At 39.6% G+C, this 18,988-nt stretch overlaps 2 protein-coding genes across 4 annotated transcripts in view; both read right to left on the bottom strand.

Moving 5' to 3' along the window:
- The window catches only part of LOC105393136, a 123,960-nt gene extending 113,300 nt beyond the window's left edge, over positions 1-10,660 (bottom strand). For 2 of the 3 annotated variants that reach the window (XM_048622895.1, XM_048622893.1), the window contains exons 1-2: positions 10,530-10,660; positions 9,402-9,434 (exon numbers count right to left, since the gene is read on the bottom strand). In XM_048622895.1, the coding sequence (XP_048478852.1) occupies positions 9,402-9,434; positions 10,530-10,625 (129 nt within the window). In that variant the 5' untranslated portion in view covers positions 10,626-10,660. The remainder of the gene's footprint in view (positions 1-9,401; positions 9,435-10,529) is intronic. The other variant, XM_048622894.1, reaches the window with a different exon arrangement.
- LOC105382268 (ras-related protein Rab-27A) overlaps positions 10,648-18,988 on the bottom strand; it is a 44,211-nt gene continuing 35,870 nt past the window's right edge. Inside the window, exon 5 of the mRNA XM_048622906.1 lies at positions 10,648-10,765. Coding sequence (XP_048478863.1) covers positions 10,672-10,765 — 94 coding nt within the window. The 3' untranslated portion in view covers positions 10,648-10,671. The remainder of the gene's footprint in view (positions 10,766-18,988) is intronic.

The raw sequence follows: 18,988 nt of genomic DNA on the forward strand, positions 1-18,988 counted from the left end.
GAACTCCGTAAGGGCATTGTAATAAAGGCATGCGTGTAGACGCCACCTAACATGGCTATTGTTGTGGACTCATCGCTCGGCCGGAATATTAATCTTGTTACCTGTCGTGAGCGCGTGATAATGTCTATTTGGACGTGTCAAGGATTTGATTCCGTACCAATAGGCGATAGACTGTGAGGCCAATGAACTTTCCTTCGTGTGACAAGAAATTGATTAAACCATTCAGGAGTAATTCGGAGAAACATCAAATAGGGGTAGGTAATTACGGCAGATTGGTTCGTTTCAAAATTACTTATTTATCTACGATTTTCTTTGGAATCGGTAGGAGGTAGTAATTATTTATTTATTCCAGTATTTATTCTGAATAACGATTCTGTTCCAAACTAATCCAGCGTAGGTATCCACCTCAATTTAATATATAGTTACCTATGTATTACCTGTAGGTACATACAACAAAGTATCGATCGATCAGATAAAGGGAGGAGAAATATTGCTCAGAACCATATTGGGCACGGCCATTATTGGATAGTGCTTGTAATGCTATGCTTTCTTTAAGCACGGTTGGAGAGATTTTATAACTTTTGCCCTCTTCGGAAGCAAAACACAGCTCACCACTTTAACACTAAAGATTACTCTATAGTCTATACCAAGAAGCGAAATTTAATATACGATAAGAAAATCACTTGGTTATAGAGGCCTTAGGGTGGCAGTTCGCAATAATAATAAGACGACGACAAAACATTCAGCACATGGAAGATAACTTACCTGAACTGTAGAAATTTTAAGCTAATGTCGATCTTCGATGTCGGTGTCGAACTACAGCAGTCCAACTATATAGTACTGAACTGACAATAATTAGTGAGATTTTGCTAAGACTTTTTATCATTGTGAGTTATTTACTGACATTTAAATTCATTTTAAAAATAAAATGCTGATTGATAATGGCTTTTTAACGGATTTGTCCTTAAATAAATATAATAAATCAATTAAATAGGGTCGTTAACAATTAGTTAGGATCCACTTCCGTTTTCAGGACTTAATAGTTTTACTGTACCTTACTTTCACATAATACGAACAGAAAGAGACAGACATAGATTTAATTCCCACATTAGCTTAAAGTTCCTTTCTGCAACTGAGCATTAGAAATTTAGAGTAGAAAAAAACACAGATCATCCGCAGAAGTGTGCATCGGACGTAAGACTTTATAAATCAAAATAAAACACGGCCGCCCACAACTTGGCCCAATACTGTAGAGCGGAGGCTCTGGGCTCAGGGGCGCTACTCTTGTTTGGCGACATTTCGAAAAGCTGTCATGTAATCGGTATGTTTAATTCAACGATGTACGTGAATATACGGATAGAAAGAGAGATATTATATAGATTTAATGTCGACATGTTAGCGTCGATTTGTAAGCTTAAAGTTCCTTTCTGCAACTCGGCAATGGAGTGATGGTTAACGTAGAAGCGCTTCAAAACAACTATTTTGTCAAGCAAGAAGGGTGCATGAGCCCCATTGAGTCATCAACCAGTAACTTATATCCGTCTAGCATAACCTGGGCAGTCAGCAACATTATTTAAGTACCACGATGACAAGCTCTACTCCCGCTCTAGTTTTTGTCACCGATACCTTAAAAAGAAGAAGTAAAGCAAGAGTACCGTCCTGGACATCTGGTCGATGTCCCAGCCGCTCTATCTGCAAGTTTTCTTATAAAACTTCCGGCCGCCTCCAAACTCCGCCGGCTACAAATTCAAATTGATTATCTAAGAAAGAGCCAATCACTTCCCCTAATAATTAATTATGTGGCTTTACTTACGAAGTGTTTGTCTAGGTGTTCAAGATTATTAATCTTAATTATGTACATGCTATAGAAAACCGAACGTCCAGTCAAACTTGTAAAATCGAATTTTCGGTTGTGAGATAAAATTAATAGGAATGTTCATCCGTCTAAGGGCGAGGCCCCACCGTCCAAACGTCCAAAAAAATTATGACTGCGACAACGCAACGCACAAATGGAGCCTTGTGGTAACTCCGGTATCTACCTACCTAGAGGTACATATGTAAAAGTAGAAGATTTGTGAACATGAGGACTGTAAAGTTTAACAGCCATCTCATATTAATCATATTATGCTATTTAACGTTGACGTTCTTTGTTTTATCTCCACTTACATTACACGAGTGGCGCTTATATTGTTCAGCTTTATACCTCTTCTACATAACGGTATGTTTCCAGTATGTTACGTTATGACACAATACAGAGTTAGCGAAGGATTCGCGCCTCTACACGATTAAAACATTCCCCTACAATTATTCAGTTCAACAATTTATAATTTCTTAAACAATTTAAGTATTTCGTCGCGAGGCCTAATTACGGAAAGTTTTTAATGAATTTAGCAAGTTTGTCTAGGATTTAGTAATGTAACGGAGTTGAGTGTTAGTTGGCTTGTAATGAGTTGTCTCACCGCTCCAGAGTAATGCTGGGGTTCATTAGAGCGCTATTACCATGATTCTGCTAAGCGAAGGTTAAACGTTTGGGTTGTGTCTCAAAGTCATGAACTAAAGCGAGTTTTAATAGAGTTAAATATTTATATTTGTTATTTTTAAGAGCACTTAGCTTTAGCTTTAGATAGAATTGAAAATGAAGTAATAAGGCACCAGACAAAGATTCAGGACATCATCACCACAATAGACAAACTGAAGTGGCAATGGGCGGGTCACGTAATGAGAATTAAAGACCAGAGATGGACTAAACTAACTACTGAGTGGATACCTAGAGACGGTAGGCGAGGAGTCGGGAGACCACTCATGAGATGGTCTGATGAGTTACGAGCATTCCATCCGCTGTGGTGGAGATTTGCCCATAATAGAGCTGCGTGGAACAAGATGGCAAAAATATTCATTGCTCAAAATCGTTGCAAAATGATCAATCACCCAGACAAGCCTGGTCAGCCAGGGTGATACAGACCACACCTCACTGAATTTTTTGAGTAAGTGAGAGGCCTCACCTGTCCTTATAAGGACTTTTAATAAGATGACATTTGGAATATAAATTTAACATCATTTTTTTTTGCTTTGTGTTGCTTGGTCTGACATTATTATTATTTTTTATTTATTTTGAAAATTAAATTATTATTTCTGACATCAATTCTATAAGTACTTATAATGTTAATGTTAATTTTATGTTATTGTATAACTAAATGAATTGTAGGAATTTTATTGATTTTTGTTTAATTTTATTGTAATTTAATGTCAGCAAAAAATATAAATTTATATAATTCTTAAAAAATGCATGAATAATTATAAAGTGAATTTAATTTAATAATTATAAAGTGAATTTAATTTAATAATGTCAATTGTATGTTAAAAATTTATATTGAATAAAGGCTTTATTATTATTATATCCTACACAGTCAACGGGAGTCAAACATAAATAAAGGTGGGTATACAATACAATTTCATAAAAAGGCTACCTCTTACTGCCAACACCGCGGGCCGCCACCCCTAGGCCATCGCTAAAACGTCAACCCGCGTAGAATTTCATGCCCCACCGTGATAGCAGTTTCATGACAATTTTCTAAATGAGCGGACGCGATGTCATTTTCATTCGTCGCCGCGCGCGTGTGTGGGCCTGCCTTTATAAACCCGCGCGCGTGTGTGGGTCTGCCTTTATAAACGCGCCCTTTGAAGTTTGAACCTCGGTTCAAAGTTATACGTTTCCTTACAATGGACTGCTGGTTGCAACGCGCAACAATGTTGCCCTTGCTATATAAGGTGGAATTTTATCAGTAACCATATCCGGGACCAATCCAGAAATCGCGAAGAATTCGCTGTTTGGTGGAGAATTGAAATACATCATCATCACGACCCATTACGTCCCCACTGCTGGGGCACGGGTCTCCTTCCAATGAAGGAAGGGTTTAGGCCTAGTCCACCACGCTGGCCAAGTGCGGGTTGGTGGACCCCAACACAAGCAAGCTTGTGCTGAGAGAGTTGTCGGGTAAGTGGGCAACCCGACTATCAGATGTTTTCAAACCGCCCGAAGGCCTCTGACTAGGCTTAACGACTGCTGCCGAAGCAGCAACCGGGACCCACGGCTTAACGTGCCGTCCGAAGCACGGAAGCGTCCAGAAAAGCACCACTTGAAATTGGTCACCCATCCAATGGCTGACCGTGTCAGTTGTTGCTTAACCTCAGCGATCAGTTACGATCACTGAGGCCCGCTCGACTACGGACGCTTCTTGAAATACATACTCAACCATAATGTAGAGACAACTATTTTTTCAGACTTGGTCCAATGGTAAAACTGGCTCCGTATGATGAGCACGTAAAAAATCTACCCTGTAAAGTTAGTGCACGAAGTTAGTAATAACATGCGCTCCTGAAAATGTAGCCGATATTGTTGTATTCAAAACAACAAAGTACTTATAGTTTACAACGTTCGATTAAACTCCGTAGCTAGACAATGCTGTCGTACTAAATAGGACACCGGTCGACAATCCAGTCCGGATTAACGGAATGTCCAAATGTACTGAGTAGATAATATAACATCGCATTGTACGACGCTCCGTGCTAAGCTCTAAGGAAATCCCACGGCGAACCACGAGGCATCGTGATAATCACAGCTGTACATAACATGTGTTCGGAAGATATCCTAATGCATGTGCAATAGTAACTAAGTACTGTAAGAAGCAAACACTCAGTGATACTGACTTCGATTGTCGAAGGGATTATTATACATATAGCTTCCGGACTGGGCCACTAGCAAATACTTTATTAAAATAAGGTTATGGTTTAAAAATAAGGGTTGGCTTACGTTCCAAAAAACTTCAATTTTATTCAAAGATTCTCAGAAATATAAACATTAATTGATGCACATTTTTTTACTTTTTATTTCAAACGTATATACTTAGATATATCTCGCCACTGGAGATTATATCCATACCTCAGAGATGTCTAAGCCATACCGCCAGAATAAAGCTCCAGTGTCGTACTTCATACCACCAATCCTATATAGCGCCGTATTTATGGCGAATCGCGATAAAGTGACGTTGGTCTAAGTCGATAACGCGATACCGAACCCGTGTAGCTGCCGCATGGATGATCAATGATAATCGCCCCGGCTGCTGTCGGACAACGGTCCACCACGAGACAGGACTAATCCAGCTTTGATTACCCGCCATCCGTTGTGTGATTGTAAAAACGGGTGGAGCTACGTTTTGCATTGATTGCGAATTGAAAACGACAGAGATCAAAATACTTACGCATATTGTGTAGAAAGCTTACTAAGGGTGAATTCGTCCAAACATCACGTTACACGAGAATAACTATACCGGAATTAAAATTATACGCGAGTAAATATCTAGGATAAGTACATTTGCATTCTACCAAGTTATACCATGATTAAATTGAATGAACGAGGAACGAAACTGTAATGCAACTAAAATAAAAATAGCTGCGTTTCAAAGCATGCAATAGAAATGACATGCCAACTTAGTTTGAATGGATTATAAAAGTATGAAATTGTTTATGTTTTAATATTTTATTCGCTGTTGTTATTCTGAGACTTTGCCTTTTAACGTACTTTTGTTTATGTTTTGACAGATGTGTTTATATGTCATTATGACGGTTTTCTAATCAGCTGATGTGCTGCCGCCATTACAAAATTACTCTCGGATAAGCTCGTTACACGGTCAATTTTGGCGGTATAACATTTTATTCTTGGGATAAGCTAGTTATCTTGGTTTCAGGTTTGGTAGAATGCAAAATCTGCTTACTCGCGAGTAACTGGTACTTTACTCGTGAGTAAAAAGTTACTCGACGTTGGCCGAATCCGCCCTAAGTAGGTAAGGAACTGAAAAAAAAATGAATGGGATAATGCGACATTTATGACGCCCAACAATATTATGATTTCTTAACAAAGAAGTAGGTATATGTATAGAAACCCTAAGTGCCAATTTCACCATTCTCGGTTATCTAACCGACAGGGATTGATTTATAAATTAAACGTCATCTCCATATAAAATTCATGACAGATGTGTCAAAAGTTAACCACTACTCCCTGGTTATGCTCTAACAGAGAATGGTGAAATTGGCACTAAGTCTGTAGGTATAAGACACTGACAATGACACAAATGTAAAATGTGTATGGGACAAAATTACTATCACTTTGTATCATGATGATAAATTTTGTTAATTAACATCACCAGTAAAATATTGGTAATGGAATCAACTTGCTGGTGTAAGCTAGCAATTAAATTACTATCCAATACCTAATTACACACGGTGTCAACAGAAACGCGAGCTCAATAGCTAATTAACAGTTTGCCTCTTGTATGTCTCCAATGTCTTCTAATGAAACTGGATAGGATATACATATACTAGTAATTGGAAAAAGGAAGTTAGTAGCTTCATTACTGTATTCTCAGAAGTAATACGATCTTACTGTTGACTATACAGGGTGTTGCAAAAAGGGTATACGAAGCCGAAACCTACCTAGCATGGACCATAATGCATGGTATACCTCAGCCCGAAAGCGAAATCAGAATTTCAATATTCGGGAAAACAATTTATCATTTCCATAGAAACTATCTTGGTCACGAGCCTTTTTACTATTAAGTTTTTTTTTTGTTTTTTCGCGAATTTTGGAATTCTGATTTCATTTTCGGGCTTAGATATACCTACCATGCTGTACATGTAGGTTTCGGCTTAGTATACCCTTTTTGCAACACCCTGTATAACATATTACATGGTATGTAGAGAATTCCAGCTAAGGCAACTATCATTTTCAGTATTAGGAAATCCTACAACTGAAAGTTTTGATAGCTAAACACAGATATAGTTTAGAAAACACCAAACATTAAAATAATGCAGATAGATTGAACATAATTAATTTTATTGTAATTTATATTTTACTGTATTTATATTATGATGTACATTTTAATTGTAATTGTAATTATTATTTTTATGGGTGCTGCCTGAAATAAAGAACATTTATTATTATTTATGATTATTATTATTATAAGGATTTTAGATATCTTTGGGAGTTGAAACTTCTTTTCTGAAGAACCGCTGTGTGTTGCTGGCAAACGTGACCAGTTTACAAACCTTTCAGGGATATCAATCCACTACCCGAACTTGACCCCCGATATACTCCATCTTCGACCTTTTCACCTTGGACATAAGGGTCTCTTAGTACAACTGCCAGAGGTCAGTCTGAAGTGGTAATATTTTGCTGCCTATTCCATTTGTTTAAATAACACCGTGTGGACGTTAATGCTATTAGGATGGGGTTGAGGTGAATGTAAAGCACCAAGCTTGGATTATGGTGTTCGGATTCAATTATTGTCGTCAGCAATTTGCCTCTTTGGCCACGGTCAAAATCGAACTTTCATAACTGGTATCAATGGAAGTGATAATTAAGTATGCGGCCTTTATTTACCTGATGGTTGAGTCCACACTGCCTGAAGAGATGCTAAGATAATTATTAGATAATAATCAACCATTTAAAGTTTTTAAGTAAATTAACTAACTTAATTATAAATTAGGAAATTACTTAGCGGGAGAATAGTTTTTTTAACTGGCGACTGAATGGTGTAGTGGTTAGTGACCCTGACTGCTATGCCGAAGGTCCCGGGTTCGATTCTCGGGGTCTTGGGTGTTGATATTTATATTTAGTATGTATCTATCTATGTATTTGTGTAGATATATCAGCTGTCCGACACCCATAATACAGGTTCTGCCTAGCTTGGGGTCGGATGGCCGTGTGTGAGATGTCCCCACATATTTATTTATTAACTGACAACTACTCGTAGCAGCCGACTAGATACTATCTATAAAGTACTTATCTACCGATATATACAGAGCAGAAAAACTGCATGGTGCATCAAACATTAAACCATAAATAAAATGAAACATAGGTAGGTACTCACATAATCCATTTTTGATGTAAGTAATAATCGGTTCTTTTGTGTATCGAAACAAAGGTAAATAATAAAAAAAATATAGATACACAAAAAAAATATACATCGCACCTATAAATTAATATATTAATTTATAGGTGCGATCTAAGTGCCACGATACAGTTTCGCCTAGAGCGACACTTGAAGTCATTTATTATGTACCCTAACTAATTTTTTGGTTATAAATGCTTTTTACTTTACTGGTTAAAAAACTGCACTAGAAGGTATATGCTATTGTATAGCCCAAGAGTTGCAGTCGCTAGGGTTGCCGCTGCACGCGACAGCTTCGATAAGGCTCGTAATTTCTGTAACCCCACCCGTTTCACCTCTTTAACACACCCCTTTCACGAATCACGATGCTGATGTAAAAACTATTTAAATTTAGACTGTTTAGAGCAAGTTTTTAGTCCCAGGAAAGGAAGTTTTAGGTGTTTTGTTTGTTAATCTTTGTAAAAATCGCGAACATGCAGATCTGAGGGACGGATACATTCTAATACGTTTTTATATTCGCTATTTAATATTTCACTACCTGTTTATGTGTTTGTTAGACATCAGCTTATAATTATGACCCTACCTATCTGTTTATATGCAATTATCACAAGTTAAAAATATTTTAGGTATCGATCTTACTTCGGTGTTTTTAAGATAACAAAACTTAATGTGTGATTGTGATAGGAGCTGCTTAAATATTTCCGCCTGTAATGAATATAAGCATAAATGTATATAAAAATAAAGACTGTACCTACCGACATCGGCATTATAATAAAGTGCCTTCCTGCATAGAATATCTCTATATAAATAAAATATTATACAAATAATATAGAATTACATTTTTCACAGTGAACTATTTTCGTTACAAACAAATTCTATTTTGCAAAGCCCCTCTATCAATACAGGATAATGGGGCAGCGAGGGGATTTCAGCTATCACTGTGAAAGCCATAGCATTGCATTGTCAGAGTTACAGGAAATACTAATATTTGGGAAAACGAGGTTACAAAGGGAGGGATAGAGTAGTTTCAATACTTTATAATCCTGTTTCGGATTCGATGTTTTTTTTTCTTGTCAGTAATGCTTTATGCACCACATTCTTTGGCAGGATATGCATCTGTCTAGCAAAGTACGTTTTTTTTTCGTATCAGTGCAAAAGAGGCGTATTGTTTTGAGGCAGAATTGAAATTTTATTGTTTTTAAAACAACAAGGACAACAGTCATTCCGATAATAAATAACGATATTAAAATTGTTATTAAAGTTTTTTAGCTTAAGAATTTTATAACGAGTTAGAGTTTGAGTTTAATTATTTACTGATCAATCATCATTCTTTAGTAGGGTTAGGAGGTGTACATTTGGTCAGTCATAGTTAATCAAGATTACTATTATGTACACTAACACTAGGTAACTTGAAAACTAGCAACTCCATTAGTGCAATCAACAAAGTCTACTCACATCTAGACTTCGTTCCAGGCAGTCACTGTAACGCTGAAAAAGTAATGCATTTCCAGTTATTGTAAAAGTTTTCCTTCCGCCCGTCCTATTCCTATCCTAATCCTGTTCATTCTCATTGCATCTGTTTTACGGAATGTCTAAAACGGATGCTGTGTGAACAAAAAACTTACATTAGATTTATAGGTGAAGTTCAATTTAAAACTTTCAATACTTGTCGACTGACGCCAATTTCATTAGAAAAAGCTACTAAACCCTACAGATTCATCTCCTTTGCTAGCTACTGCATAGTTAAATACAACAAGGATAGATAATAGACACAGTCTAAAGAGAGACAGGGACAAAGGCAGAACAAGAGCGACTGCAGCAGAACACAATTGTCTTGATAAATTGAGGCGAACTAACCGCTAACAAACGGCTAGTAATAACGGCCGAGGAAATTCTAGGATTGTTGACAACGAATTAAATTAACTACAGCCAGTTTCAGTTAAATCAGACTTGTCTCTTGGGAATTGCGGCTGGAATATTTGCTTACAAGTTGTGTAAGGGGCGCCCGGAGCGGGGCAGCAGACCTTCAGTACTTCTTGGTTTGGAAAATAATGTGCAACAATTTTAAGTGGGTAAAGGAAACCAAGAAACACTGAAGGTCTGCTGCCCTTTACCTACTTAAAATTGTTGCACATTATTTTCAATTATGATCTGCAGACGATAACAGAGGCACGTGCGAAAATTACTTAATCAATGATGCTTATGTAAAGGCATCTATCGATTACATACTTTTAACATCTTTCGCTTGTGACTGCACTGATATTTAGTGGACTATCTTTTTTTATTGACTGTACGTAACAACCAACGCATAAACCCTTAAGACCTTCATCTCAGAAGCATTTTTACGCTATTTCCTTCCCCAGCTCCATAAAGGTAGGCATTCACCATTCGGCATCGCAGGCAATGGACGCTTCGCATCCAGTATCCTTTCTATAGAAATTTACACAAAAAGTGCGTCCACTTCATCGGCATAACCGACTTCGTTTCTCCATACATTTATGAAAATCCGTTTTGGTACTAAACCGATAGGTGGACGCTTACCTTTAACAGGCCTTTTATCTCACAGTAATTGTTTTGACTCACCCTGGCGATCCTCAGCGGCTGGTTGTGATCGGCGCCGCCGTGCATGCGGAACCCCCACGGCGCGCCGCCCGTCAGTTCCACTTCCCTCGAAGACATCCCCAATTTCTCACTCCATTGCCTTCCTCGAACCGAGCATGCCACTTCATAGCCGCATTAGGCTGTCAGTGGATGCCGCGCAACGCATCCATGGTCGATTGGTTCTTGTTTGGAGGTAACAGGTTCCCGAGAGAATTGATCTGAAACAAATGAAAATTATGATGCACTGATAACGTGAAGGTACTGAAAACTGTGGATAAGAGCGGCACAGGACATTCGAAAACTTAGCGTACACAGAAGGAGGCCGGGATAACAAGCCCAACAGATAGAGGGCTGATGATGATGATCATAATTTTTAGGCATCTAAATGACCAGATGATGGTTATCATAATCGTTATTATCTCGTTTAAAAATAATACAGCAGTCATTTTACAGAATTGCTAATGGCTTTAATGTGACTATTTTTAGCTAACAAATGCTCAGTTTACCAACAGCATCTACCCAATTGGCCTATCCCGGGTAACAATTTCCAATAAAATATCCAATAGAAATGATATAATTAAGTACCTAGGTACTTAAATATTTGTTAACAAAATATTTGATGTGCTATGCTTATGGAATACCTACATAATATCTAAATTAGTGCATTGTGCAATACATAACGAAATAAAATATGCAAAGCAATGCTATACGTAATACATGGCATTTTTTGAATACTTTATTTCAAATTGCAAAGTTTTGCGAGACAGGCCACAAATGTCTCATTGTAGTCTCATAGCTATTGCAGCAACGGCAGCGGTCTATGTGCTCTACGCAGGGATATTTGGAAAGCAAAGCGTCGTCGATGCTCTTTCAACGGATAATTTTGTAAGTTTCAGAAATTATATTAGTCCTAAACGCTACATCTCGATGGGATATATGTACAACTCGATACGTTACCACATACTACGGCTACTCGACTGTAATCTGTAGACCAAATTTCCAAACTTGTATCACAATTTTCTTACTACCTACTTTATTTTCAGGGCTGTATTTACCACATTTTCAACCTTGTATCGCAATTTTCTTACTAAATACTTTACTTTCAGGGCCCAGCGAAGCCCCGAGTAAAGTACATGCATATTTGCAAGGGACCTAAAAAACGTGACTGTACCAACAGCACCGTCACAGTCCATGGTGACTACAACAACATCACGTTACGAACAAGACTGCTGTCACCGAATGTAGCAATCTATAAGGTATGCTTGTGTGTCACGCAAAACAAACAATTTCATATAGTTACTTATAGGTGTGTGTGGAAATTTGATGAAAATTTGAATCAAAAGAAAGGAGCAAATTTAGTTTTATAAGTTGTATGTATATTTTTTTCCAGATCAAATCTTCAATTTGGGAATTAAAAAACAACACAGTGCCTGGAGTCGCGGATATAGTTAGGAACATTGATAATCCTTGCAATAATTTCTTTTTCGGACCGTTTTTCAAAGCAATTGCTAAATTATCAGATAAATGCATATTGGATAAGGTTTGTTTTCTGTGTTCTATCTATTGGTTTCATTGTGTATACACCTACATACTATGTATAAGAAATAAGTTAGTACTTATTATATTGATGAAGCTAATTATAATTTCAGAGTGTATACGAACTGAACTTAAATATTACTAATTTGTTTGAAGACTTTTTGGGTGACAACTTTTTCTACGGTCACTTTAAAGTTAAAACCGTAGTGATGGGGAAACAGTGCAACTTGATATGTTGTTTGTCAGAATTTTCCTTGGAACCTACTACACCTGCTGGACCCAAAAAATCAAAACCACCGCCTCTTTTTCACTGAAAATATACCATAACTATTGCCTACGAAATAAACAATGCTCTAAAATGATTTACAATATTATTTTTCATGTGATTTCAGTCTCCTTATGTATACAAAAGTATTACTAAAAAATTGTCTGTTTTACCTTGTGGTTTTACCATTTAAATCAAGTTTAGAACGCTCTGATTTTCTGCATTGTCACTGAGCAGGACTTCACTTCATACTTTGGCAGAATTACTCAAATGAGTAACTAGTGTGTAGTAGCAGTTCTATGCTGTTCTTGACGACCGAATGGCGCAGTGGTTTGTGACCCTGACTACTGAGCCGAAGGTCCCGCGTTCGATTCCCGGCTGGGGCAGATATTTGTTTAAACACAGATATTTGTACTCGGGTCTTGGGTGTTGATATTTATATTAATTATCTATCTATCTATGTATTTGTGTAGATATATCAGCTGTCCGACACCCATAACACAGGTTCTGCCTAGCTTGGGGTCGGATGGCCGTGTGTGAGATGTCCCCACATATTTATTTATTATTTATTATGGTAACTAGGCTATAGTATATCGAAATACGGCAGATAAATCATCCGGGGAATCAATACAACAAATACCGGGCCGGCTGGTGCAGGGACGCGGCCGGGCTGACCGCATGTCCGCGGTTTGCTACACTGCAGCAGGCTCACTCTACAGGGTGTTGCAATTTCATTTTTGCGAATTATCAAAACTCGTAGAACAAAACTGATTTAGAAGGATCTCCTGAGTCATCCCTTTCGGCTTAGTACACCAATTTTGCAGCACCCTGTATATGATGAAAAACGAAGTTTCGGAGCGCTTCTGTGCGAGCCACGACTCACGACTCTTGTATTAAACCTGCCGATTCCAAGACAGCTCTCGTTCGTTCGTTTTTGGTCAGTAAGTATATAGAGTAACCCTCCAGCACCCGGTAACGAATATCCCTGCCCGGACCATCAGCATCTATTTGCGACTCACAATGTGGTCGTTGTTGAAATGCAACCTTGCTTCTATTAATGCTACGCTCAGGCTGAGCTAGTGCCTTTTTAACCCTCTGGAGAGCTTTTATGTTATACTTATGGTTTTGTATGCTAAAGATTCCTGCATTTTTTCTTGTTTTGAGTGTTTTGTGTAAATGTTTCTTTATCTTTATCGAAAACATGCAAGCTACTTTTTTGCAGTAGATAGTTACATTTTCACTCACATTCGGTCACGAATACTACAATGCACTTTTAGGGCAACGGTATGTGTACCTACACACATAATTATAGAGCTTACGACGAATTCCCAAAGTTAAATCCCAAAATCCCTACCTGTTTAACAACCGTAATCATGCTTTCCATCATTTTAATTATAGAACGAATGGACGTCAGTAGCCAAGTAGTGTCAGTACAAAGAAACTACTGGCTTTTAATAGAACAACGGAATTATTCTAAACAGAGGAACGATGAAATGGCAATCTTGTTTTGGATCCTTTCTGTAGATATGCACAATACAGATATACCGTTTTATATGTGAAGCAAAGAAGGCGAGTACTTAGATAGATAGACCTTATTGCATTATATTACAATATGTCATAAGAATAATATCTAAATAACTATATCTTAGAGACTGAAAACGTGGCAAGACTACGACGAAGCCTGAGAGGAAGAGCCAAGGAAGCAGTCGAGAATCTGCTAATATTGAATGCACGCGCCACAGACATCATGCGCGCCCTGGAGTCTCGCTTCGGCCGCCCCGACTCCATCGCCATGTCCGAACTCGACCGCCTGCGTGCGCTGCCGCGCCTCACGGACAACCCGCGGGATGTCTGCGTGTTCGCCAGCCGCGTGCTCAACGTTGTCGCCAGTCTGCGCGCTCTCGACCGCATACACTACCTCTACAGCCCGGAGGCCACGAAGATCACCATAGAGAAGCTGACGGCCACACTACGCTACCGATGGTTCGACTACGCCGCCACTAGCCGGACCTACTGAAGCTCTCCAGATTTCTACAGAGAGAAGCCGACCTCTGCGGGCCCTACGCACAGCCAGAGACAGAACCCACAGAGCACAGTCAAAACAGAATGCAGAGAGCTTACACCACAGCGGCCACAGTCATAGAAAAAATAGTAAAATGCCGCCACTGCGCCACAGAAGGACATCTCATCAATAAATGCCCGAAGTTCGCAGAAACAGATGTGAACTCGCGATGGGAAATAGCCAAATCGCAGCGACTATGTTTCCGATGCCTTCGCTACAAAATAAAACCCACAGTTGCAAGCGAAACCGCTGCGGAGAAGATAGCTGCAATTACTTCCATCATAGATTGCTGCACTTCACAAGATCAACGGTCACAGCAACAGAAACTGGACCGGCAACGAAGAAGAACGAAACAGTATCGTCTGTGTGGTCGCCGCGCAAAACACACGCGTATCTCAAGATAATACCTGTCAAGATCGTCGGACCGGCGGGAGAGATACACACGCACGCTCTGCTCGACGATGGCTCTACCGTCACGCTCATAGACGCGGCCATAGCAAGACAGGCGGGCCTCACGGGCCCCTTTGAGCCGCTCAACATAGCCGCCATCGCCGACACCAACATGAACGCGTGCCATTCTCGCCGCGTCAAAGTGACTCTACAGGGAGAACGCGCACAGTACACGATTAACGCACGGACTATCGACAACATACGACTCTCTGCACAGACGGTGAAATCTGAAGATCTGCGAAATTGTGCTCATCTCCGTGACATCGCACACCAGCTGAAGTACAAGGCAGCAAGACCAAAGATCCTCATCGGTCAAGACAATTGTCATCTTCTCATCGCGAGCGAGGTGCGCCAAGGACAACAGGATGAACCCGTCGCCTCACACACGCCTCTAGGCTGGGTTCTTCACGGAGCGCACACGAGGATGGTGGACAAGAAACACCATAGAGTCAACTGCCAGACTACGCGCGAAGATGACCTGCTGCGTGAGCCACTCATCGTGCCCACACGGCCCCACAGCAACTTAGATGGACGCGCCACCAGTACTCTCGCCAAGTCTACAAAACAAACAGAAGCCTCACGTTCATGTCGCCGTTACGCCGCCCGTCGCGACGCCTCAATCGAAGACCATAGTACAGTCCACGACAGGCGATGGGCATCGAATATGAACGTGAGCAGCACAGCTACGCGAGATGTACACAGACTCAAAAGGCGCCCCCACAGTGTGGTCCAGACTACAGCCACAGATCAATGCCACAAACGAAGTGAACCGCCGCGCCACCGCAGCCGCCGCCGCCGCCGCCGCCGACGTCGCCGAGAACAACTAATGATAGAGCCTACAGGGAGCGACGAGCGAGCTGGCCATCCTGCCCTCCGAGCCTGCGGAGCCAGACGTCCCTCACCGAGATCTGCAATGACGACCACGGCGTCAATGCACGGCGGGAGTAATGTTCGGGACAAGAAATAGTTAGGGAATACTTGTGTATTCTACCACAGTTCATAATAAATAAATATGTCTCTGGAAGTGAGGAAACTAGCGCCATCTAGTAGGAAGTAGCGTAACTATGTAGTCCATCTATTCAACAACAGATGGCAGCACGGAACTAGAAGTTTCTACTAAGAAGTAGAACATTAAGTATTTTCTAGAGCTTTCTGGAATACTCCATCTTCCGTAGAGAATGGTATAAAAGGCGACGCTTGCGCCTCACAGTCATTCAGTTAAAAAGCAAACAGCGAAGAAAGAACAAGAACAAGAACAAGCAAGCAACAGCTCTAGCTCTCTCACTTCCTGACTGGTGAACATTAAGAAGTCTTTCATTCCTGATCCCTGCCCGCCGTACTTCCCTCAACCAGTATAGGTGCACCCCGCACACCTGCATTTTTTCTTGTTTTGAGTGTTTTGTGTAAATGTTTCTTTATCTTTATCGAAAACATGCAAGCTACTTTTTTGCAGTAGATAGTTACATTTTCACTCACATTCGGTCACGAATACTACAATGCACTTTTAGGGCAACGGTATGTGTACCTACACACATAATTATAGAGCTTACGACGAATTCCCAAAGTTAAATCCCAAAATCCCTACCTGTTTAACAACCGTAATCATGCTTTCCATCATTTTAATTATAGAACGAATGGACGTCAGTAGCCAAGTAGTGTCAGTACAAAGAAACTACTGGCTTTTAATAGAACAACGGAATTATTCTAAACAGAGGAACGATGAAATGGCAATCTTGTTTTGGATCCTTTCTGTAGATATGCACAATACAGATATACCGTTTTATATGTGAAGCAAAGAAGGCGAGTACTTAGATAGATAGACCTTATTGCATTATATTACAATATGTCATAAGAATAATATCTAAATAACTATATCTTAAACCTACCAGAGATGAAATCTATTGATTCTATTCTATTCTTCTCTGTGGGGGTGTTATAGTACCTGCACCTGGCTCTCTCGAGTGGAACCTTTGTGTATATCCCCAAGGTCTAAACTGCCTTCCTAAGCTTGGACCATTTCCCACCACGCTGGTCCACTGCGGGTTGGTGGGTTCACATATCTAGATGTGCTAAATCTAGATATGCAGGTTTCCTCACGATGTTTTCCTTCACCGTAAGAGCGATGGTATACATTGTACTTAAGTTAAAAGAACTCATTGGTACATGTCAGCACTGGGACTCGAACCCGCATCTCTTGCGTGAGAAGCGGGCGCTTACCCGACTGAGCTACCACCGCTCCGTGAATCTATTGATTATTTTTATAAGTTATTTGTTTGCCTGTTTTTATTGATGCTGTTCTACAATTTAACCTTTTTTTTTTATTAGCCTACTTAGTTTCCCACTGCTGGGCAAAGGCCTCCCCTTTTTCCTTCCACACCCTTCGATCCTGTGCAATTTAACCTAATGAGATATTTTAACTCAGCTGTCTGCATGTTACATAGAATAGAGCGGACTCACGAGTCATGATGTTACATTAACTCTACTATAGATCTTACGCGGTCTAGGTACTCAACCGAAAACTCTCCCGGAATAATCTCCTAGTCTGACTGACTCACGTTGCATTTGCTTAATCGAAGGTTAAATATAACGGTAGCATTACGTCTTACGTATCCTGCTTACATTTAGCCGCGAGATAAATGGTAGAATTTCAGGACGGGTAGTATAAACAGATGCGGTATGCTAATGGACAAAAAGTAGGTGAAGGCCAGAATTTGTTGATCACAGTTACCTCCGGTATCAAGAGTTTTTGCCGCTCCATATATTCTCCAACATGGAATAAGTTTTATTTTTCAAGAGCATACGACGACAATGGCGGGGCAAATGTAGAAAACATTTTTCTGTTCTCGCAGGATTAAGTCCGAATGCAAGTGCCTACATTGAATGGGAAAAAGGAAAATCACTTAGGTTTACGAGGGCACTAGGTGTGCCGGTCGTAAAATACTGAAATCATTTTCCTTTCCTCATATCAAATCTTATATTATTTAAGTAAGTCACCGATCGCTGTACTATCGCTTATGAATTGATATTGCTAACCTACTTCTTGCTAGTCCTTTTCAGGTTCAACATTTTCAGCTATCAGAAAACAGGGGGGAAACTAAAATGTTATTGACTTTATATGAACAGAAAAAAATCATGATATAATTCAAAGTATAATTCATAAATACATTTTCAATTTCTTCGACCATTTTATCGGTATTTTCATATAAAACATGGTCGTACCCAGGTGCAGAGGCGCTTACCTGAGCTCTGTTTCACATAAATATCAGAGACATATTATTTTAACCACCTCAATCCATTTTCAAACATTTCCCCATGTTGGTAAACATTATATGGGTCATGTATCCATTATTGCCAGTAAATGACGGTCAGTATAAAAGGTGTAGACGTATAAATAGTACTTATACTTTACTCTCGAAAAAATTACCCACACGATTTACTGATCAATCAGACCAACTTTTTCTAGAAAAAGTAAGATTCTTTGGAAACATACCCGCCCTGTTCATAATATCTTAATATTCATCATAAATTTACTTAACTTAAAACTTAGTTGGTGGTCGGATTAATTTACTACCTATAGGTACTTATTGCACTTACCTACTACAGGTGTATAAGCAATGTGAACATCAGAAACTAACACTTCACTACTTCACCTGCATCCCTCAAATCCAAGTAATATTTTTCAAAGTCCGTTTAATAACAGCGTCCGCGACAGCCGGATCCGGGATGCGGCCGGCCCGGCTGCCGGATCGCCGTGTCAGGTTGATTTATACGCTCCTCCGCTCGCATATTGAGGGTATTAGAGCCGCGCTTGTTTGCCGATTTCATTATGGATATTGGAAGGAATTTGTTGAACGAGGTTCCCATTAAGTATATCGAAATTATCGAAGGTCTGAAAACGGGGTAGTTTATTGTAGACATATTGGATCCTGTAGTGTAGGTAGTTAGTAGGTACTTACTATGTAGTTTAGGTAGTCAGTGGGTACTTTACAGGATGGTATTTTATCAGTAATCGCCGCTACTAACGGCCACCAGTATTCAAAATTCACTTTTGTCGTCAAGGTACGAAAATACGCTAATTAGATATACTGTAAAGTGTGTAAAGAATACAAAGACAAGGTCCAAACAAAA

The sequence above is a fragment of the Plutella xylostella genome, chromosome 9, assembly GCF_932276165.1.
Source record: "Plutella xylostella chromosome 9, ilPluXylo3.1, whole genome shotgun sequence".
Taxonomy (NCBI): Eukaryota; Metazoa; Arthropoda; class Insecta; order Lepidoptera; family Plutellidae; genus Plutella; species Plutella xylostella.